We start from the raw sequence: 23,972 nt of genomic DNA, 5'->3' as shown, positions 1-23,972 counted from the left end.
AGAAAATGAAAATGTTCCAAGTCAGTAGAGGTGGTTATGCCTCATGACTCATAGCAGATGTTAAAAATTTTTTATTTACAAGCATATTAGAGAGGAGTACAAATATTAACATAAATCAATGGCTTCTTTTTTAAAAAAAATATTTTTAAAGCCTGTCCATTCATGGTCTCAGAAAATCTGTCAGTCTATGCTTCTTTAAAGATGACAGCTGAAAGAAAGCATTTTCTTAAAAAGGTAGAGGATATAGGTCCAGTTTCCTATCTGGCATGTAAAGAGCTTAGAGGTCATGCTCCATTCTCACAACAAGTAAAAAGCTGAGCAAATTGAAAATCAATAACTCTTCTTAGATCCCTCTGAGGAGTGAGTTCACAGGGCAAACCACTGCCCCCAAATTTGAAGAGACAGGTGAATACGGAGAATCACAACTTCATGGAGCAGAACCCACCACGGGAACCAGTGCTGGGGGAGGAACACGTGAACTGTAATTGATGAATTGCTGGAGCCTCCATGTGAACAAGCTGAGAGAAAAATTCTAGGGGGACCCAGCCATGTAGGAGGGAAGCACATTTCTGTGAGTTTACCTTCAGGAGCTCTATCAGGTTCTCAAGGTGAGGACTGGAGAAAAAGACCTTTGTGCTTCCTCAGTGGGGGGAAAAAAGTAACCATTTTGAAATATGCCAGGGCATTCAGTTCTAGCAGTTTGCCCTCAAGAGAAACTATTTTACCAGAGCCTAACCTATTGTGGTTTTTTTTAGAGGCGACCACTTAGGGGGAAGGGAACAAATTTAGTCTGCTGTAGTCCTCCATTGGGAGAAGGGAAATATCCAACTCTAGCTCCCCTTTAACCATGATGTACCATGTAGGGGGTGAAAGAAATGAGAAACACTTGTGCAGTTCAAAGCCCAGGACTGAGACCTAATCATAAAACTATAGACTGCCCTCCCTGGCCCCACATGTCTTACCACTGTACTGCTAAAGGCCTATTTACCACAGTTTTTTACCTGGTATATCATGTTTGCCTTTCCACAAAAAAAAATGACAAGGCATACTAAAAGGCAAAAAACGATTTGAAGTGACAGAGGAAGCACCAAACACAGACCCATACAGAGATGTTGGAATGATCAGACTGAATTTAAAACAACTACGTTAAACGTAGACAACTTTCAAGAACAAATGGGTACTGCAAGCAGAGAGATGGGAATTCTTTTTTTCTTAAAGATTTTATTTATGTATTTGAGAGAGAGAGCGCGCCAGCATGAGTGGGGGGCAGGGGTGGAGAGAGAAGGAGAAGCAGACTCCCTACTGAGCAGGAAGCCTGATGCAGGGCTTGTTCCCAGGACTCTGGGATCATGATTCGAAACAAAGGCAGAAGCTTAACCGACTGAACCATGCAGGCACCCCAGAGAGGTAGAAATTCTAAGAAATAATAACAAAAAGAAATGCTGGAGATTAAAAATGCTGTGACAAAAGTGAAGAATACCTTTGATAGTTTCATCAGGAGATCAGACACAGCTGAGGAAAGAATCTGTGTGTTTAATGATACATTAATAGAAGCTTCTAAAACTGAAAAGCAAAGAGAAAAAAGACTGGAAAAAAAAGAACAGACTATTCGAGATCTATCGGAAAACTACAGAAGTATAACATATGTGTAATGGGAATACAAGAAGGAAAAGAAATGGGGAAAGGAAAAGGAAAAATATTTGAAGCAATAATGACTGAGAATTTCCCCCAAATGAATGTCAGACACCAAACAAGATCCAGGAAGCTCAGAGAACAATAAGCAGGATAAAAGCTAAAGACAGAAAAACAAAGATAAAGAAAATTGTTGAAAGGAGCCTGGTGGAAGGGGGTGCCTTATCAATAAAGGAGCTAAGACGAGAATTTCATTCAATTCCTCTCAGAAACTGTGCAAGCAAGAGGAGAATGGAGTGAAATAATTAGTGTTAAGAAAAAAAAAAAAACCACACCAAATTAGAATTCTGTATGCTGTGAAATTATCCTTCAAAAATAAAGGAATATATACTTGAGAGAATTTGAGAAACTGATTTGTTACCAGTAGACTTACCTTGCAAGAAATGTTAAAAGGGAGAAGGAAAATGATGTAGGAGCAGAAATTTGGATTGACATAATGAAAGGAAGAGCATCAGAGAATGACTAAGTGAAAGTAAAATCTAAACTTTAAATTTTCTTATTCTTTATCTAACTGAAAACAATTTGTTCAAAATAATAATAGCAATAATATATCCAATTTAGGAAAACCATTTCCCTAAAACTTTTTTATCCTAAAAAAAGTTAAAAAGAAAGCATAATTGATATGCTAAGAGAGGAAATAAAATCATATAAAATACTCAATTAAAACCAAAAAGGTGGATGAAAAAACCCACAAGAAGTTGAGGTGCCTGGGTGCCTCAGTCAGTTAAATGTCTGACTCTTGATTTTGGCTCAGGTCATGATCTCTGGGTTGTGATATCAGGCTCCATGGATTCTCTCTTTTCCTCTCCCTCTGCCTCTCCACTCCCATCTCTCTCTCCCTCTCTAAACAAACACATACACAAACAAAAACACAAAAGGCAGAAAAAGAATGAAAAAAAAAAGGAACAAAGAAAAAGGGAAACAAATAGAAAACAGTAACACATATGGTAAATATTAATCCAACTATATCAATAATTACTTCAAATTTCAATGGTATAAATATACCAATTAAAAAACAAAGACTGTCAGCATGGAGTAATTCTATGTTGTCTAGAAAAAAATTCATTTTAAATATAAAGACACATAGAGGTTAAAAGTAAAAAGATACAGAAGGATATACCATTTTAACACTAATCAAAAGGAAGCTATTTTAATAGAAGTAGTTATATTAACTTCAGACAGAGCAGGGAGACCTAGGAACATTGTCAGGGATAAAGAGGAGCATTACCTAATAACAAAGTCATTATTACTCCAGGAACAAATAATGAGTATTAATATGAATGTGTCTAACAACAGTGTCAAGGCATGTAACGCAAAAATTGATAGAACTCAAGGAGAAATAGATGAACTCACTATTATAATTGGAGACTTCAGCAGAAATGAACAGGTCCAGCAAGCAGAAAATCAGTAATGACATGCAGTAGTTCCCCTTTATCTGTGGGGGATATGATCCAAGAACCCCAGTGGATGCCTGAAACCATGGATAGTAATAAACCCCTGTATGTACTGCTTTTCCTATATATACATAGTTATGATAAAGTTTGATTTATAAATTAGGCAGAGTAAGAGATTCACAATAATAACTAATGAAAAGAACAATTATAACAATATCCTGTAACAAAAGTTATGTAAATGTGGTCCCTTACTCTCTCAAAATACTTTATTGTACTATATTCATCCTTCTTGTTACGTTGTGAGATAAAATGCCTACGTGATGAGATGAAGGGAGGCGAATGACACAGGCATTGTGACATAGGGTTAGACTACTATTGACCTTCTGATGATACAGCAAAGGAGGATCATCTGCTTCCAGGTCACAGTTGACCACAAATAACCAAAATCATGGAAAGCGAAAGTGCAGGTAAGAGAAAACTACCGTAGTTGAACTCAATACCATCAATCAACTGAATATCATCTACATCTATAGACTACTTTATCCAGCAATAGCAGAATATACATTCTTCTCATGCTCACTTGGAACAGTCACTAAGGTAGACTATATTCTGGGCCATAAAATATACCCTAACTCATTTTTAAAAATAGATATCATACAATAGTCTGCTCTGAGACCATAGTAGAATTAAACTAGTATTAAAAAACTGAATGATAACTAGAAAACCCCCAAATACTTGGAGATTAAACAATGCATTCCTAAGTAACATATAGGTCAAAGGAAAAATCTTAAGAGAAATTTTAAAATATTTTAAACTAAATGAAAATGAAAATACGGTTTATCAAAATTTGTAGGACACAGTGAAAGTATTTAGAGGGGAATTTATAGCATTAAAATTCAAATATTATGAAAGAACAAAGACCTAAAATCAATAAGCTAAGCTTCCACCTTTGGAAACTAGAAAAAGAAAAGCAAGTTAAATATGAAGTAAACACAAGAAATAAAAATTAGAGCAGAAATCAATAAAATCAAAAACAGGAAATTAATAGAGGAAATAAAACCAAAAATCGTTTCTTTAAAAAGACCAATAAAGTCAAGAAGATCTAGCCAGTCTAACTAAGGAAAAAGAGAGAAAACATAAATCACTAGTATCAAAAACAAAAGAGAGGGCATCATTACAGATCCCAAGATATTAAAAGGATAATAAAGAAATTCTGTGAGCCCCCCACCTGGGGGGCTCAGCCGTTAAGTGTCCGCCTTCAGCTCAGGTCATGATCCCAGGGTCCTGGGATTGAGCCCCACATCAGGCTCACTGCTCCACGGGAAGGCTGCTTCTCCCTCTCACACTTACCTTGCTTGTGTTCCCTCTCTCACTGTCTCTCTCTGTCAAATAAATAAATAAAACCTAAAAAAAAAAAAGAAACAAAAACAAAAAAAGAAATGCTGTGAATAACTCTATGCCCACAAATCTCATACCCTAGATGAAATGGACCAATTCCCTAAAAGACACAATCTGCCAAAAGTCACACAAGAATAAATAATCTATATCTTTTTATAAAATTGAATCAATATAATAATCAATATAATTTCCAAAAGAGAAAGCACCAAGCCCAGATGGTTCATTGGTGATTTCTACCAAACATTTATGGAGCAAATTATACCAATTCTCTATAAACTCTTCCAGAATATAGAAGCAGAGGGAATACTAATTGATTCACTGAAGCCAGTATACCAAAACCAAATAAAGGCATTACAAGAAAACTACAGACTAATTTCTCTCATGTACATAGATGCAAAAATCCTCAATAAAATATTACAAATAAAATCCAACAATGTATAAAAAGGATTATACGCCATGAACAAGTGAGGTTCATCTGAGGTATACGAGGCTGATTCAATATTCAAAATCAATTAATGCAATCTGTGACATCAACAGGTTAAAAAAAGAAAAGTCACATGATCAGATCAATAGATGCAGATAAAGCACTTGACAAAATCCAGTACCCATTCATGATAAAAACTCTCAGCAAATTAGGAATAGAGGGAAATTTCCTCAATTTGATAAGGAGAATCTACAAAAATCTATAGCTAACATCATACTTAATGGTGAGAAACTCAAAGCATTCCCACTAAGATTAGGAATAAGTCAAAGATGTTCACACCTCACCACTCTTTTCAATATTGTACTGAAACTCCTAGCTAATGCAATAAGTTTAAAAAAAAAAAGAAATAAAAGGTATAGATTGAGAAGAAATAAAACTGCCTTTCTTAGTAGATGACATGATCACCTAAGTAGAAAATCCAAAAAGGAATAAAAAAAATACTCTTGGAAGAAAAAAGTGATTATAGCAAGGTTGCAGGGCACAAGGTTAACACACAAAAGTCAATCACTTTCTTATTTACCAGCAATGAAAAAATAGGATTTGAAATTAAAGACACATTATCATTTACACTAGTGCCCCCCAAACTGAAATACTTAGGCAAAATATAACAAAATATGGACAAGATTATATGAGGAAAACTACAAAACTCTGATGAACAAAATCAAAGAACTAAACAAATCTGGGTATATTCCATACTTATGGATGGGAAGATTCAGTAATGTCACGATGTCAGTTCTTCCCAACTTGATCTATAGATTCAGTGCAATCTCAATGAAAATCCCAGCAAGTTACTTTGTGGATATCAACAAACTCAATCGAAAGTCCATATGAAGAGAAAAAGATGCAGAATAGCCAACACAATATTGAAGGACAAAGTCAGAGGACTTGGCCTTACCTGACTTTAATACTTACTCTAAAGCTACAATAATCATGGCACTGTAATATTGGGAAAAGAATAAAAAAACAGATCAATGGAACAGAACAGAGAGCTCAGAAACAGACCCAATAAATATAGTCAACTGATATTTTACAAAAGAACAAAGACAATATAATGGAGAAAATATAGTTTTCAACAAATGGTATTGAACAACTAGATATCTACATGTCAAAAAAATGGATCTAGATACAGACCTTACACCTTTCACAAAAATTAACTCAAAATCACATATCTAAATGGAAAATGTATAACTATAAAACTCCTAGAGTGTAACATAGGAGAAAATGTAGATGACCTAGGGTATGCAGATGACTTCAGATAAAACATTAAAGGCCAGATCCATGAAAGAAATAATTGATAAGCTGGACTTCATTAAAATTAAAGTTTCCACTCTGCAAAGAATATTATCAAGTGAATGAGACGATAATCCAGAGTGGAAAAAAGTATTTACAAAATATCTGACAAAGGACTGTTATCTGAAATATACAAAGAACTCTTTTTGGGTTTTTTTGCTTTTCTCCATTTTCTTTCAGATTTTATTTAAATTCTGGTTAGTTAAAATACAGTGCAATATTGATTTCAGAGTAGAATTCAGTGATTCATCACTTACATACAACACCCAGTGCTCATCATAACAAGTGCCCTCCTTAATCCCCATCACCCACCTACCTCTCTCCATCAACCCTCAGTTTGTTCTCTATTGTTAAGAGTCTCTTATGGTTTGTTTCCCTCCCTCTTTCTTCCCCCCCCCAATATATTCATCTGTTTTGTTTCTTAAATTTCACATATGAGTGAGATCATATAGTATTTGTCTTTCTCTGTCTTATTTCACTTAGCATAATAGACGCTAGTTCCATCCACATTCCTGCAAGTTGCAAGACTTCATTCTTTTTGATGGCTGAGTAATATTCCATTGTAGATATATACCACATCTTCTTTATCCATTCATTAGTCAATGGACATTTGGGCTCTTTCCATAGTTTGGTTATTGTTGATAATGCTGCTATAAGTATACAAAGGACTCTTAAAACTCAACAATAAGAAAATAAACAATCGAATTAAAAAGCAGGCAATGAACAGACACCTCACCAAAGAAGATTTATAGACGGCAAATAAGCATATGAAAGGATGTTCATCATCATATGTCATCAGAGAATTGCAAATGAAAACATCAATGAGGTACCACTGCAGACTTAATACAATGGCCAGAATCCAGAATACTGACAACACCAAATGTTGACAAGAATGTGGAGCCAAAGGAACTGCCGTTCATTTCTGGTGGGAATGAAAAAATGATGCAGCTACTTTGGAAGATAGCTTGGCAGTTTCTCATAAAACTAAACATACCCTTACCATATGAAATAGGCCTATATTTTTTTAAATATCATTTACTGACCCTGCAGATTTCAACAATGAAAGAGCTGCGTCTAACATAATAGTGGGCCAATTTCTGTAGGGTAGGAAGAATTTAGGTAAAGAAATTACTAGTCATTATTTCTGAGCTGGAAGAAGACATTTGGGGTTAAAGAAATCCTCAAAGTTGCAGGGATGAAATAAGTTGTTTGCCTCTAAGCTACTTACCTTTTGTAAAATATCTGAATAATGGCAAATTACCTCTCAAAATTACTTTTGAACACAGTAAGAAGCTGAATACATCCTAGAATTCACCCTGGAAGCTAAGCAAGGACTACAGTGTCTATTTTGGAGCTAGTAAAGAGTGAGTATGAAGTGAGTGAGCCTATTATGGCAAAGAATGAATTCCTGGAAGTGTCTTTGTACCCCTCCATTCTGGCTCCTTCGGGGATAAGAATCAAAGTCTTCAGGCATAGGACTCTATAATCAGACTGAGTTACATCAAATTCTGCATGCAAAAATCATCAGACTTTCAACCAGAAAATAGTCTGCTGCAAAACCAATGAGAAACAACCCCTCTCCATAGTCTCTGGACAAGCAAGAATGCCAAAGGACCCAGACATAAATACGCCAGCACATACAACAATGACAAAGACATAGTTCCATGTTTATTGAAAGAGTGTGTCTACTGCTAATGTGAAATGGCTATAATACAACTTAAAAAAATAACTGACTATATTACTTCAAGATATTAATACTAAAAAACTAAAGAAACTAAATATTTCAAAGTTTATTTTGGTTACACAAGAAAAATGTATGCTCTGTGAAAAGAATAAAATTGTATTTGTTAAAATATAGTGAGTTCAACCTTTACTGATAATAAACAGAGACATTATATTTTCAGCACAAGGAATAAAATCACATTTATGGTAATAAATGTCTCTTTTCCCAGTCTCAGAGTAAACCAGAGTAATGTGCTTGTCATTCTTTTCCACTCTTTTAAAATCTACTTATTTCCTGTAAAAATCTAAGGTAGTGGGGTTAATATTTAAATTTTTCTCAAATAAAATGTTTTCACATCTAAGTTTTAAAATATATATATATATTAAATTCCAAGAAGAAAAAATTGTCACTCTTACTTCAAAATTCAGTCAGCAGTAAAAGGCCAGATCCTCCCATAATCTATTTTAGAACTTAAGATGATCATTTTAGAAATTAAGATGATAATTATTATTACCACTAAGAACATATTTAAGTTTACTGAAAGTCACCATTTCTATGTGACAATCATATTCAGAGTTAAAAATGTATCCTACCTACTATAATCCCTATGATGAATTCATTTAAAAAGCTATCTACAAACCATAATATTTATGATTCCAGAGAACTTTCTTTGAAAATGACCTGAAATCTTACATTTTTTCACCTCATTAAAAGTTGAAAACTGTTTTTATCTCTGCCTTGAATTTCTTTAAAACATTTTGAAAAACACTTTGTTCTGAAAGAATGCAGCATATGCAAGTGAAAGTTTCACCCCAGAAATATATTTTAAGGCCACAGCTTCTAATTTTGAAATATATACTTTGAAATATACAAGAGAACTTATGTAGATAGTTTAAGGGTAAAGAAGATGATAGAAGCGCTAATTAAAACCCCTGCATTTAAATAGAATGTATGTTTAGTCACTGAAAACAGTTTCAAAGGGCAAAATACATATTATTAATCCATACAAAAATATCTTTTCAGGGGACAAAGATTTATTATATCCCTACGAAGAGAAAGAGAGATTTTTTAAAATGTGCAAATATATTTCGGAAAGCATGCATCTGAATAGATCCTCATTTTGGGGTGGTAAAGAACAAAAAAGCTCGTATACCCTGTTTGGACAGGCGGCACATTTCCAGTCTTTGCTCATGAGAATATCCATAGAAGAGGTAGGCTTCTTGAAGTGCACTTTTATACCATTTCTTTTTTTTCTTACATTTTTCTGGCTAAAGAAACACGGAAAAATATTAAGACTCATTTCTAAATATATAATTTTGTTTTAATATCTACTTGATTTAGCTGTTGCACTGGAATTAATCTGATTTAAGCATTATACCATATATTACTTAGACTTTGGTATATGATTATTATTTTATTATGAGTACACCAAAGTTGGAGAAATCTTGTACATTCAAAGTCAAAGGGTCAGGTTCCTGATTCACTAAGATAATATTTTAATATGATTTATCTCACACTTTAAAAAGTTATAAAAAGACCACCAATGTAACAAAGTAGTCAGTATTAATACATCTTATTAGAATAATTTGATCCTCTTTTAAGAGCAATGATACTGAAGTGTTATAAATTGAAAAGCCAGGTTTCTTATTGTAAGAAAATTAATTCTATTCACATCCAGTATTGGTATTATGACAGGCAGGTGACATATTCATACAAGTTCCTTAAACTTTTGCCCCAATTTCTTCATCTGTAAAATGTGGGTAACAGTATATACATCATCAAGTTTCATGAGTATTAAATGAAATAATAGATGGCAGTTTTCTGGCATAGTAAGCACTCAATAAATGTTATTCTACTTGAATTCAGTACTTTTTCTACATATAAATTAATTAAAAAATATTTTGAAAAGAAAAACAAGAGTAAGAAAATCTCTATGTTAAAAATGACTACCAAAATTATCTGGCCCAATAATTTTTCCAATGTCATTTTAGAACTTGCCTAAAAAGGTTTTTTGTTTTGTTTTTTTTTTATGATTTTATTTTTAAGTAATCTCTATACCCAACCTGGGGCTTGAACTTACAACGCCAAGATCAAGATTTGCATACTCTACTGACTGAGCCAACCAGGCACTCAGATTTGCCTAAAAAGTTTTTTATAATGCTTTTAAATGTTACAGTTTATAAAATGCATACTACCATTTTCTTTTTGGAAACTTTACCATAAAAAAGAATACAGGTTTTTATACTATAATTCCATATTTACCACTTGCATATAATGATCGTATCTTTATCCCAGATATATAATTCACTCTTTATATAGAAATGTAAATCTATGTAACACCTATATTCTGTTCATTCAGAGAATGAAACTATCTTTATATCAAAGCTCTTTTCAAATTCCACCTTATTCTTGGAATCCCCAAATTAATATAAGCTATCTGTTCCCATTACACTTACTATTTTCTTTTAATCATTTACTACATTTTGACTTGTATTATAGTTATTTGCATTCATGACTGCCCCCCATAAAATGAAAGGTCCTGAAGACAGAGGCAATAAATAATATTTCATCTTTGTGTCCTCCACGGTACCCATTTGCCTAATCTCATTGTGTATCATGTAAGCATTCGGAAGGTGGTTGTTAAATTGCACATTGTTCAGGACACTGATGTGTTTGATATAAGAGCAGTCAAACAATATAATCAAACAAAAATCTATTTTTTAAAAAAATCTACTTTTGTGCACAGAATATTTAAAGTTTATTCACTAATTTGATAGAAAAAGAGATGAAAAGATAGGTAGATACAATTCAAAAAACATTAGAAACTATAAACTAAGAATATCTAAGCTAGTGTCTGCAGATTTAAGATATTCCTACAACTCAAATTTTATAATGATGCTAAATAAGAAATTAGTGGAAAATAGCCTAGAAGCTGATATGGCACTAAACAACTGAAGTTAAGGAAATTTCTTGAGAAAAACCAATACTGTAGACAGTTAAATAAACTCTAGTGAGTTAGGGGAACTAAAGTGCTTTTTAAAAAAAATCTGTGTTGGAGATTCTTTGAGAATTTATCAGTAAGTATGTGCCATCTAGTGGTAATACAATTAAACATCATCGAAGAAAAAAATTGACTATTCATAAAGAATTTTGAATTTCAGAATTAGGCTCAGCTATGCCTCGTATTTTTCAACTGAAGAAATGATAGCTGCATACCTTGAAGTGTAGACTGTTCCTCCCTACCCATCCCCGGTATTGTTTCTCCCACAGGTACCCATTATTACCAGTTTCTTTCATAGTCTTTCAGAGATACCATATGCATCTATAAACATTTATATCATTTATATATATACAGCTCATTTTTCAGAGTGTTGTGAATAGCTATATATACTTTTGAATTCTTCAATTTGTCTTGCAGATTGCTTCATTTATTGATTGATTCATCATATTCTAAACCCTTGGGATCTAACACTGAAGAAAACAGATAAAGCTTACATTCATTCTAGGCAGTAAAACAGACAATCCATAATAAGCATAACAAATCAATAAAACCTACAGTATGTTATAGAGGTTGTAAGTCCTACGTAATATATAAAAGTTAAGGCAATAAAGTAGTCAGGGTAATTCTCATTGAAAAGGTGACATTTGAGCAAAGACCTGAAAGAGGTCAGGAAGTTAGCTACGTAGATATCCCAAGAAAGAGTACTCGAAGCAGAGGAAAAACTACTCTAAGATGGGAGAATACAAGTGTATTCAAGAAGCTTTGAAGAAGCCAAGCTGGGTGAGGCTGAATGAAGAAGGAGAGTAATAGGGAATGAGGTCACAAAATTAACAGGGCCGGATCATGGAGGTCCTTTCAGGCCATTGTAGGGAATTTGTCTTTTATTCTGAGTAAAATGGGAGCCATTCCACAGTTCTGAGCAAGAATAACATTTGATTTGATTCAATGTTTTAAAACAATCACTGATTGTTTTGGCCAGAATAGACAATACAGGGGCATGTAGATATAAGGCGATCATCTAATGCAATAAGCCAGGCAAGAAATGATGGTGTAGACCAGGGTAGCAGCAGCCACTATGGTGAAAAGTGGTAGGATTCTGGATATAATTTGAAGTTAGAGCAAAAGGAATTTTTGACCAACTGAAAACTGGCTGTGAAAGAAAGACAAGATGACTCTTAAGGCTTTTGGACTGAGCCAGTAGAAGGAGAAAATTTGCTGTGTACTGAGAAGGCTGCCAAGGAAGTGAGATTTGTTGGGGAAGATCAAGAGTTTAGATATGTTGAGGATGAGATGTCTATTGCAACATCCAAGTGGAGATACCGAGGGGGAGTGTGGTAAGAGAATTCAGGTGAGAGAATGGAACTTCAGATAAAACTGAATCATCCATACACATGGTATTTAAAGCCAAGAAACTGGATGAGATAATCAAAGGAATGAGGAAATAAATGTATGCATATCCACACCTGTGCTACGTATGTACCATTATTTATTTGACAAATGCCCTAATAATGAACATTTAGGTTATTTCTAATACTATGCAGCTTGAAACAATGCTGTAATAAAAAAAATTTGTCCATATGTCACTTTGCCCATTTGAAAGTGTACTGAAGAATAAATTCCTACATGTCGAATTACTAGGTTTGAAGTATGTATATTTTAATTTTGGAAGTTATTGTGAATTCACTCTTGAATGAGGTGGTTGCAATTTATAATGCCATAAACAGTATGCTTCCTCACATCCTGGAGAACACTTCTGTTACCAAACTTAGGTCTCTGTCAATATTTTAAGGGAATTATGGTATTTCATTTTTATTATCATTTTCATTTCTTAAATTTAGTAATTATGAGAAATTTTAAATATTTTTCTTGTTTTGAGTATAACTGACATATAACTGTAAATTTAAGAGCACAATGTAATGATTGGATACATGTATATCTTGTAAAATCATTACCACAATAGGGTTAATTAATACCTCCATAAACTCACATAACTTTTGTGCGTGTGTATGTTGTGAGAACATTTAAGATATACTTTTTTTTGCAAGTCTATAAATACAGTATTAGCAACTTTAGTCTCCATGCTGTACATTATATCCCAGAACTTATTCATCAATTTTTCACATTTTTAAAAGTCATTTTCTTTTCTATGGAATAATTGTTCAAGTCCTGTGTTCATATTATATTGGTCTTTTTCTTAATGGTTTATAAAAGATTTTTCCTTTGCTACGTGTATTTCAAATATCTTCTGTTGATAGTTTATCTTTTGGGTATTTGTATTATCATTTTTGTTCATTTAAGTCTTTCCTCCTAGTACAAATTTAGATGTGAGATATAAGAGGTATATCTTCTACTCTATTTTTTTCCCAAGTAGCTAGAGATTTGTACCCAAAGAATTTATTAAATAACACAACTTTATTTGAATATAACCTTAACCACTAACTATATTTCCAAGTACTCTGGAGTCTGTTTTTGGACTTTATATTGTTCTATTTATCTGTCAAATCACTGTTAGTATCAAGCTGCTTTAACTACTGGAGCTTTATTATAATTTAAATATATTTTATAGGCCTAACTCTCTCTTCTATATTTAATTTTCCTGTACATTTTAGCACTCGTCTTAAGTCCTTTTTAAAAATTGAGATTGCTTTAAAATTAATTTAGGGAGAACTGATATCTTTCCACCTTAAATTTTCTAAACCAAGAAGAGGATTGTATCTTTCCATTTACTTGGGTTTTATTTTCTGTCTCTTAGTAGCCAAGTTTTATTCATATAGCTCTCATACATGTTTCTTAAGCTTATTCCAGTGTATTATGTATGTTTTGTTGCTATTATAAATGGGAACTTTTATCCCTTTGAATTTTCACACTGGTTACCTCTACATAGTAATTTTATAACTGCCATATAACTGAATTTTCTTATTGTTTATAATAATTTTTTGACTTGGGTTTTCCAGGTAAACAATCATCTACTAATAAAAGTAATTTTGCTCTTTTTCTTTCCTGTATGTGTATTTTCGCATCTTTCTTTGTCTAACTGTATTAGCCAATTCTACCAGGACAATTACATAATAATAGTAATCTAATATACTTTTAAAAGCCCAAGTTTCCTACTTGAACAACCAATGTCTTCTCTAATTAAAATAAAACTTTCAGTTGAATGAGTTCGTGTATTTTTCAAGACATGCTGAAGTGATTCACAGTTACTTAAATAGAATTCTTCTGCAGAAGCTACCAAAAAAATGTTTGTCATCACCTTCATAAACTAAGCTGTTTAAGACATTATCATAATGTTTCAACTGGAATATGTCAAGGAAAGGCTTCTGGATCAACGAGAAGGAAATAAAGACTCAGCATTTCACCAAACATAACAGATTCATTCCATATACTAATTACTAGGTCAAAGTTTGTGAAGGATGAGTGAACATCATGCTTGAAAGAATTATAGTAATAACATTGTGATTAGGTTCAATTTAAAAATACTATAGTATTTAATGAGATAAATGTTCAGCTTGAAGGTTTACATTTTGGACAAAATTCAGCAAAAGAAAAAATGCTGTCTTGAATAAGCCCAAAATAAGGCAAAAACTATCACTTCCACACACCCCCTTTCTTTTTTAAGAAATAAAACTTTTTTTTAAACAAAAATTATCTTTTAAAGGCATGAAAGCATTTACATTTACCATTTCAGGCAAAAGTCAAGTAAGATAATTACCTTTACATTTAACAAGGAATTGTTTAAAACCAAATGGTATTAAAAATAGCATTCAAACTCAAGCAGAAAATAACTGCCATTCAAACTCACTGTATCAACTGGAATCTAGAGGTTTCTTAACACTTGACTGAAATCTACTGCAGCTCTTGTGACTTTCCTGGTAACTCTCAGATAAAAAAATATCCCAGAGTTATTTAGTCCTCTGAAATTCAAAAACTAAAATGTCTACTTGCACGTTAAGAGATAAAGTTCTAAACTCCGTTTTAAATCAGAGCTACCGTCCTCCACAAGCTAGGAGCATACTTCAGGCTGCAGTGTGTTTCCTCCATGTGCTTCTCTTTCTCTCCCCACATCATCCAGGTTCTCTGGGATTGAAAAGACTGGGTGTGGAGAATGGAAAAGAAATTGCAAAAAAACAAAAAAAAATGTTTTTGACTGCTACCACAACAATTCGGGGTTGGTGCTTTCTGGTTTTAAAGTGGTTTGTTTGTTTGTTTTTTTTGGTTTTGTTTTGTTTTGGTTTTTTGTTTTGTTTTGTTTTTTTGTTATGGGGTGTCTTGTGGGTTTTTGGAGAATGTTTTCTACCAACTAGGAACAGCTCCCTTGACAGAAGAGGTCTTTCTTTCAGCTGGTTACGTTCAATCCCCCACCCTATTACCACTTTTTTGAATTGTTCTGCCTAGATTTCAAAGGAGCAGAAGGCCATCTTAGGTGGGAACACTCCTAAAATGATCCTGATTCTTCTTCCCATGTTGCCTACATCGTTGCTCCCGCAAACCATGGGAATGTTGGCCATTCTCAGTGCCTCTAGCTCTTTTCACTCTGCCACCAGACCTGGTAACCAGATACTCTCACTCTGTAGATTGTTCAGAGGAAAGCTGGACACCAGTATGCTGTATTGCTCAAACTCCAGAGTACACACACCAAGCTCTCAAAAAATCCCTCATTAAGGAAAATCAACATCTTTCCTTTTCCCAAGATGGAGAGTGAGGAGGTGTAGGGAAAATGCCACAGAATATCATTATTTTCTCCAAAGAAATTTCTGTATGTTCAACCTCAAACCTTTTATGCCCTTGCATAAATTGGGCTAATGGCTTCCAAGTCAGTTTTGGCCCCTCCTTTGCAATGTGTAAATATTTTTCTCCTCACCTTTTGCAGTCTTAAAGACATGGCTTTCACTAAAACCTGGGCACATCTAATAATGTTAGAACTTTCAAATTTCTCCCATCCCAAAACAAAACGAAACACAGACAAGTTTCCAAATATACTTCAATTTTTAAAGGCAGCTCTGTAGCAAACTTTCAAGGTGGTACAAGCTTATAAAGTCAAGGACAAAGGTCAATTATCACATGAAATCATAGAAAGGACTGGACATCTTCAAATTCCAGTAAATTGTATGATCCCAAGAAGGAATATCATGCCCTTCATTATGTTTTTAATACTCTGGCAACTTGAGTTTTCTCAATCAGTTTATTAAATTTAGGGTGGAAGGGGAAATAAGTAATCATCACAGGAAGAGAAAAATAAGTAATCATCATAGAAAGAGAAGGAAGACACACAGTCTAAAAATTTGTGTGAATTTATGAATGTAAATAAGATGATTCTTGATAGATGTATTCTTGGTAGATGAATAAGCATGTAAATATTTGCAGTAAAGATGAGGTTTGAGACTACTAACAGATGGTTAGCCAGGGAAGATAGTACCGCATGTCTGAGAAAATTCCTAGCTGTGTCCAAAATTGAAAAGTTTGTAAACTACTGTCCAAATAATCTTGTTTCAATTGAGTATTATTGGCTGACTGAAAGGACTTAATATCATTTTTACATTTCCCAGGATTTGGGGAAGAAACTGAATGTTCCATTTTATTGAATAATGCTTGTGCTATTACCACATACTAGTATGGATTGGCAAAGTCAGGGAAAATAATATATGTGTGTTTGTCCACCCAGTAAGGCCAGAGGGAAAAAATCTGCAATCCAGCAGAAATTCATATCTTTTGTTGTTTTGTATTTTAAGATTGCTTCTCCACTTCAGAGTTGATTAAAATATAATAACCTGAATTTGTAACAGAATAAATCTTTTGCCTCAAACTTGGGTAAGCAGTGTCTCATTACTGATTTCTGCAAAATAAAATACAATGTAACAGCCTGCATCCAACAAGGAAAAGAAATTTGATCTCAGTCCTTTGGGGGCCTACCCCTTACTCTCCCTAGGTTCATATAAAGTGTAGAGAAATTCGCCATGCCAGATGAGGGAAGATAGATCATTATTCTATAACCCACAATGGTAACATGAATAGCAACATCTTCATTCCAGTACCTTGAAGTCAGGCAGTCTAAAGCTTCTTGGCCACACCTAGACAAAAGAAGTTTTTTGGAAGTTGGGAATCTTAATGGCGTGAGTTTAACCTCCCTGGGTACACCATGGTGCTATTCTACTCTGAGGTACTGACACTTCTCAGGGCACTGACAGACTTTTGTCCTCTTCCAAGTCTGAAAGGATCTCTTCCCTGCTCAGCTGCTCGGCTGCTCCTGCCTGTCCCTCTCAGAGGCACTGACTTCCCAGTGTACCCTACCCATCCTCAAGGAACTCAGGTTGGGAAGACAGGCAAGCTCTGCTTTTGATCTCCACAACAGAAAAGTCCCTTGATACATGGGAACACAAGGGGCCTGACTACTTTTTGGAATAAATGAAAGGGGAAAATACAATCAAAACAAAACAAGAAATATTATCAACCAAACTGTTTGGTTGGCCGCTGACAAGAACTTCCTAGTTAAGGGACTTTGAATAACTCTAGAAGAGTAAAAGAAAAATATATAAAGATGAGGACTATCGGGCATTATGATACGGTGATATTTAGGCTTCTTTAGGACCACAACATACGACTTCAGTTTTTGTAACAAATCAGATCTGTAAAATATTTAACGGGCCACTGATTTATCCCATGATATTAATAAGTATATTTTTTTCTTAGAAAAAAAAAGTGTGTCTAATTTCAAGTACTTTAAATACTATGTAAAAGGTAGTACCAAATTTTAAAACTAAAGTAATTCAATCAAATGCTAAAAAGCATTAAAAAATGCGACCTATTTGGGGGATGGTAGAGCCGCACTGCAGTCCTGTAGGTATAATGGCAGCATCTACAATCCAAAATTATCAGTCTGGTTACATCAATATTAAAGTTAACTGCAAAAGAAGTACTTAAAATTTAGAAAATTTACCTTTTAGACACAGTGTTGAGCATATATTAAAGATCTGAAAAACCAGAATCATAGGTACTTAGCCTGCTTTCCTGAGCTTCACAAATTCATTGAAATGACTTCAAATATTGACCATCACTTTAAGTTATTTCTTACATAATATGCCTTTAGAAACATGAGGATATAATTCATAGATTTCAAAATCTAAAAATATATAAAATAACTTTCCTTTGAAATGCATCTCTACTGAATGTTTGAGGTTCAACACTACTGCCTATTCTAAGGTACTCTGCCTGGTGATTTACGTTAATTGCTGCTATTTATACATTCAGACTTGCAGTGTAGCTCCCTGACTCTAACCATGCATTGCCCTGATGCATCGTTCTATTTACTATCACACTAGAGCTATTGCTCTTTTCCTCTGTTGGGCAGATTGTTTTTACTTAAAGCAATTCAGTAGAAAGTTAATCACAAGGATATCTTGCCTTCTTTAAATTGGATTTCTGCAAGAGCAACCAGTAATCTAGACAGTAAGAACATTCCTGTTCCTTTGATGCACACTAGAAGATAGTCACATCCCACCCATGTGCATCACACACTTCTTGGCTTCCTCTTCTCTCATCTCTCATCTTTAACATAGGTTCATACAACCTTCTTTAGTCAACTCTGGATTATTTAGACAGTTTATTCCAATTATTGAACACCTGAAGGAAATATTGCTTTCAAAATCTTATTAACTTATTGTTTACTCTAAGTTTCCTATGGACATAAATAGGAATTTTGCTTACTCTAACACAGCAGGATTTTAAGATCAGAATACCTTATGTCTACTCCCAACACTACTGGAAAGCGTGAACTAGCTAGATTGACCAAAAAAAAAAAAGAAAAGAAAAAATTCTAGTTCTGTTTAGTCTGACCCTTTGCAAGGATCTGAGAGATTATGGATTATATTTGAGAGTTAATACTGAGAATGCAGTGAGTACTAGGGGAGAAATTAGAAAGAAAAAATAAGGAAATCTGAGAGTCTAATTACAGTGTGATTCCATTACGTGGCTTGAAACATTGGGGATTACCAAAAGAGAACCTGAGTATTCCTTGCAAAGAGGGGGGTAGAGGGCAGAGGAGGAAGTCAAGCAGTTTAAAATAGTCCCAGTGGAAAATCAGAAAAATCACAGGATACCAGATGAACTTTTCATTAACTTAGATTTTAACATATATTTACTAAGTAATTTGAATATCCAAGCTCTTTGCCTATTAGGCTAGACAACTGCTACATGCTGTGGTGGTGAGTGTTTTTTAGAGAAGTCCCAGTCTGACATTTTAGGTCGGTCTATTATTTAGACTGACATCCTTCTGAAAACAATTTTTATACAACCAATATATCGGTCATTTAGTGTGATGCACCTGAAATCAGATTTTGAGAGAAGGAGAGAAAAAGAAGAGGGCTCCAGCTGTCACGGCAGGGAAAAAAAAATCAACCACCACCAAAGAGAGAAACGATTTGAAGGGACAGGGGAGTCCAACATTATAATTTTGCTGAAGCTCTGTCTGGCTTCTTTAGGACCACAAACTCATAGACACACTTATACATTTCACACACATACACACACACACACACAATACAACATAATAAAAATACATATTTTCATAAATATTTTCTTTAGCTAATTCCATTAAACATAGAAAATAGGTATTTATGGTGAGGTAATCTGCTATATAAGGGTACTTGATAGTCATTGAGGAACTATATAAGATTCACAGAACATTCCCGAGTATCTAGGTTCAGGAATAAATATATATACTTGTATATATATGTGCACATTTATACCAGAAATACATACATACATATATATTGTATATATATGCACAGACATATGTGTGTACTTTTTCCTAGTTTTATTGAGAAAGAATTAACACACATCACTGTGTAAGTTTAAGGCATACAGCATGATGGTTTGTTTTGCGTTACTGTGAAATGATTACTGCAATAGGTTTGGCTAACATCCATCTTCTCATATAGATACAATAAAAAGAAAAGAAAGGAGAAAAAAACAAAAAAAAGTTGTTTTTATGATGAGAACTCTTAGGATTTACTTATGATGAGAACTCTTAGGATTTACTCTCTTAACAACTTTCCCACATATCACACAGTAGTGTTGGCTATACTCATCATGTTGTACCTTATACCCCAGTAAATTTACCTTACAGCTGGAAGTGTGTACCTTTTGACCACCTTCCTCCAATTCCCTTTCTCCACCCTCCACCTCTGATAACTACAAATCTGATCTTTTTTTCTATGAATTTGTTGTTGTTGTTTGGATTCTGCACATAAGTGAGGTCATATGGTTTTCATCTTTCTTTGACTTATTTCACTTACATGTAATGCTTTCAAAGTTTATCTATGTCGTCACAAATGGTAGAATTTCCTTATCTTTTTTGTGGCTGAATAATAAGGCACAGTAATATTTTTAAAGAGCTCTATGATAATGGGCAATTTGGAGAACCAGCAGTATAGTAAAACAAAACAAAAAACCAAAACAAATCCTGACATCAAGATACTGATGTTTGTATTAATAATAACCAATTACCGCTAAGGTTACAAGAGAATAAAATAGATATTAGGTTTTAATGACAGTCATGAAGAGGTCCTTAATCTCTGGCTAAAAATCAATACATTAAAAATGAAGAAGAAAGCTTTCACATCTTTGTCCAACTTTGAAAAGTTCTGGTTTATAGTTAATTAATCAAGTTACCTGAATTAACAGCAGGAGATCGATAAGAAGGATACTGTGATCTTCTAGTTTACAGATGATAGCTTATTATGAATTTGGTATGCTTATGAAGATTAGAAGCAGATGGCCCAATATAAATTTCAAGCACATTGACACATAATGTAAAAACCTGGAGTTTGTAATAGAAGACCTAGACTTGAGTCCCAGTTCTGCTGCTGTGTGACCTTAGGCAAGTCTCTTACCCTAAGCTTCAACTTTTTTTTTTTTTTTAAGATTTTATTTATTTATTTGGCAGAGAGAGAGACAGCCAGCGAGAGAGGGAACACAAGCAGGGGAAGCAGGAGAGGAAGAAGCAGGCTCCCAGCAGAGGAGCCTGATGTGGGGCTCGATCCCAGAACGCCAGGATCACGCCGAGCCGAAGGCAGACGCTTAACGACTGAGCCACCCAGGTGCCCCTAAGCTTCAACATTCTTAACAATGAATGAAGATCACATGAGATAGTGTGTGTAAAAAGTACTTTGTAAAATGTAAAGCATTTTTCAAATGTTCATTATTAATGTCATAACTGATCAGGACATAAGTATTTATCATTTGGCCTATGAAATCCAAGACAATGAGATAGGAACTCTACTCACAGCAGGGAGGAGTTGACTGCATACACATTTTATTTCCATAGGAGTTCTGTGAAAGAGTCTATTATTAATTTTTTAATTTAGTAATTTGTCCAATGCTTGTGTAGTACTAGGTGTCAAATACAGTTTTAAGGACTTTACAAACAACTCATTTTAACTTCCTAACAACGTCATGAGGTAGGAACTATTGCTATCTTCATTTTACAAGTAAGGAAATAGCGGTTCTGAGTTTAGAACTTGCCCAAGCTCATATAGTTAGTAAGTGGTAGTGTTGGAATTCATACACGGGACATCAAGCTCCAGAATTTGTGGGCTCAACCACCATAAAATTTTATTTCACTAGAAGGCAATTCTGTTGGGGCGTCTGTGTGGCTCAGTCAGTTAAGGGTCTGCCTTTGGCTCAGGTCATGATCTTGGGGACCTGGGATCGAGTCCTGTGTCGGGCCCCCTACTCAGTGAAGAGTCTGTTTCTCCCTTTCCCTCTGCCCCTCCTTCCTGCTTGTGCTTTCTCTCTCTCAGAGAAATAAATAAAATCTTTAAAAAAAAAAGGCAACTCTGTTGCACAAATATCAAAGTTCAGGTGGTATGAAGAGGCTTGTAGCCCATTTCGTAAGAGAGAGGTTATCAAAAATAACAGAGGACTGCCCTCTGGTACTTTCTGTATCAGGTCATATTTATATTTCTTAGTAAAATTTTGTCTAGGATTATTAATCAGTAGTTGAAAATTTAAATCACCATTGAACATATGGTTAAATATTCAATTTTATGTTACATATATTTTATCATAATTTTTAAAAAGAATCAAAAACTTAAATTTGTTTATTTTGACAGTTTAAAGAATTTTACATATTCTGCTTTCAAGTTGTAGACTCTTTAAAAAAGATTTATTTATTTATTTATTTGAGAGAGAAAGAGAGAGCGGGAGGGAGGAGCAGAGAGGGAGAAACAGAACCTCACGCAGACTCCCCACTGAGTGTGGAGTCCAATGTGGGGTCAATCCCAGGCCCCTGAGATCATGATCTGAACTGAAATCAAGAGTTGGACACTCAACCAACTGAGTCACCCAGGTGCTCCTCAAGTTATAGACTTTTTATTTTGCAAAACTAAGTATATCATTAAGTCTGTAGCAAGAGAGCTGTTGTGAACACTGTTATATAAAATGACAGTATTAGTAATAAATTATTAGTAATAAAGTATTACTAATATATTGCTGAAACAGAGCACATGAATCAAAGTGAGCACTGAGTCAATGAATAATTTTTAAGGCCTGTGCTTATCTGAAGTGTGGCCATCTCCCACTGCTCCGGCCAGGCTGTCTGTTATAGCTAGGGACATTCAACAGAACTGGGAGGACGGGTTTAAATCAGCCATGAAAATAAGCATGTGCTTATTTGTCCTGAGCCTTAAAAATGTCAGGATTGGCCTAATAGATTTTAAGCAATAGTACATATGGTTATCAAGACCTGGACCTAAAGGAAATTTACTTGGCTGCTCTTTTCTACTCCACATTTGCTTGTTGTTGTTTTTTTTTTATGGAATATATGTTTATGGGAAAACAGTTGTTGTATTTATTTTAGACAGATGCTCAGATTCTGTTTCACAACGGAATTGTAAGAGCAGGTGCGAGCTCTAGGAGAAGAAGATGGTTAAATATGTGATGCAGAATCAGTACACATTTTGGGGGCTAAACAAAATGGTAAGGTAGTGGTAATTCTGAAATTTATTTTCAAAGTTAGTCGGTATCCTTTAGGGTTTAGGGAGAATGGGTTTTGACTGAGTCATGGACTGCTCCTGGCCTTTGGCTAGAAGATATGATACAATCAATCAATATGTGGGGGAATTAGAAAGAAATGAGAAAGAAAGTTAATAGATCAATTGTAGATTAAGCTATATGCTTATGAGTTTTGGATTTCACTATTCACTAATGGAAGAATGTACCAAAAAGTTACTCCACAACTATTTGCTAATTTAAGAACCCTAACATAAAAGCTCATTTTAAGGCAGACTTACTCATAATGGGTATGACTCTGAAGGCAATTTAGTGAGCCTTGTATTTTGGCTTAAAAAACAATGATCTGACTCTGGTTCCTTTAACAGAAACTAAACACTTCTAGAAAATTGAGAAAGCTATATATTGGAATTCTTAGAAAAGATTACTGCTGTTCCAGTGAAGAGTCAATATGAGAAACCTAGGTGATACTTAATACATTTTTCATGCATTTGATGGTGGGAAAGGTAGCCACCTGTTCTATCCTTTATAAGCTGAGTATAAAGTTGGCCACATTATTTGGATTTGGACTTTTTAACTTCAGTAGAAGTTCACAGCTATCTAAATTCATAAGAGATGAAGTCGGGGGATGACAGAGGTGAATTCAAGAATTTATTTGGAGCAGCCAAGTCAGCATACATAAATGAGAGTGAATCAAAAAGCAGGATAGAGATAGGAAAAGAAACTGGTTTCATTCAGTTGCAAAGAACAGGAAAGATAATATTTCATATTCTCCTTCCAAATTCCATCAAACAAATCCAAAGTACTCTCAAGGCATTGCTGATATTGGGGACTATTCACTCACCAAGGAGTCAGATTAAGAAGGCTCTAACTTATCTCCTGCTTTCAATAGTTCAGAGCACTTCTGTTTACACTAACCTAGAAAAGCATTGCAGAATGGCCTCTTTCAGTCACATACTAAAGAATCAAAGGATAAGATGATTA

The 23,972-nt window shown here is 34.3% G+C and overlaps 1 protein-coding gene across 1 annotated transcript in view; it reads right to left on the bottom strand.

Moving 5' to 3' along the window:
• The window catches only part of ZCWPW2 (zinc finger CW-type and PWWP domain containing 2), a 137,316-nt gene that overhangs the window by 46,874 nt on the left and 66,470 nt on the right, over positions 1-23,972 (bottom strand). Inside the window, exon 4 of the mRNA XM_011220965.3 lies at positions 9,135-9,249. Within this exon, the coding sequence (XP_011219267.1) occupies positions 9,135-9,249 (115 nt within the window). The remainder of the gene's footprint in view (positions 1-9,134; positions 9,250-23,972) is intronic.

The sequence above is a fragment of the Ailuropoda melanoleuca genome, chromosome 6, assembly GCF_002007445.2.
Source record: "Ailuropoda melanoleuca isolate Jingjing chromosome 6, ASM200744v2, whole genome shotgun sequence".
NCBI lineage: Eukaryota > Metazoa > Chordata > Mammalia > Carnivora > Ursidae > Ailuropoda > Ailuropoda melanoleuca.
The sequence above is the reverse complement of the archived record's forward strand: the minus strand, read 5'-3'. Positions and strand labels throughout refer to the sequence as shown.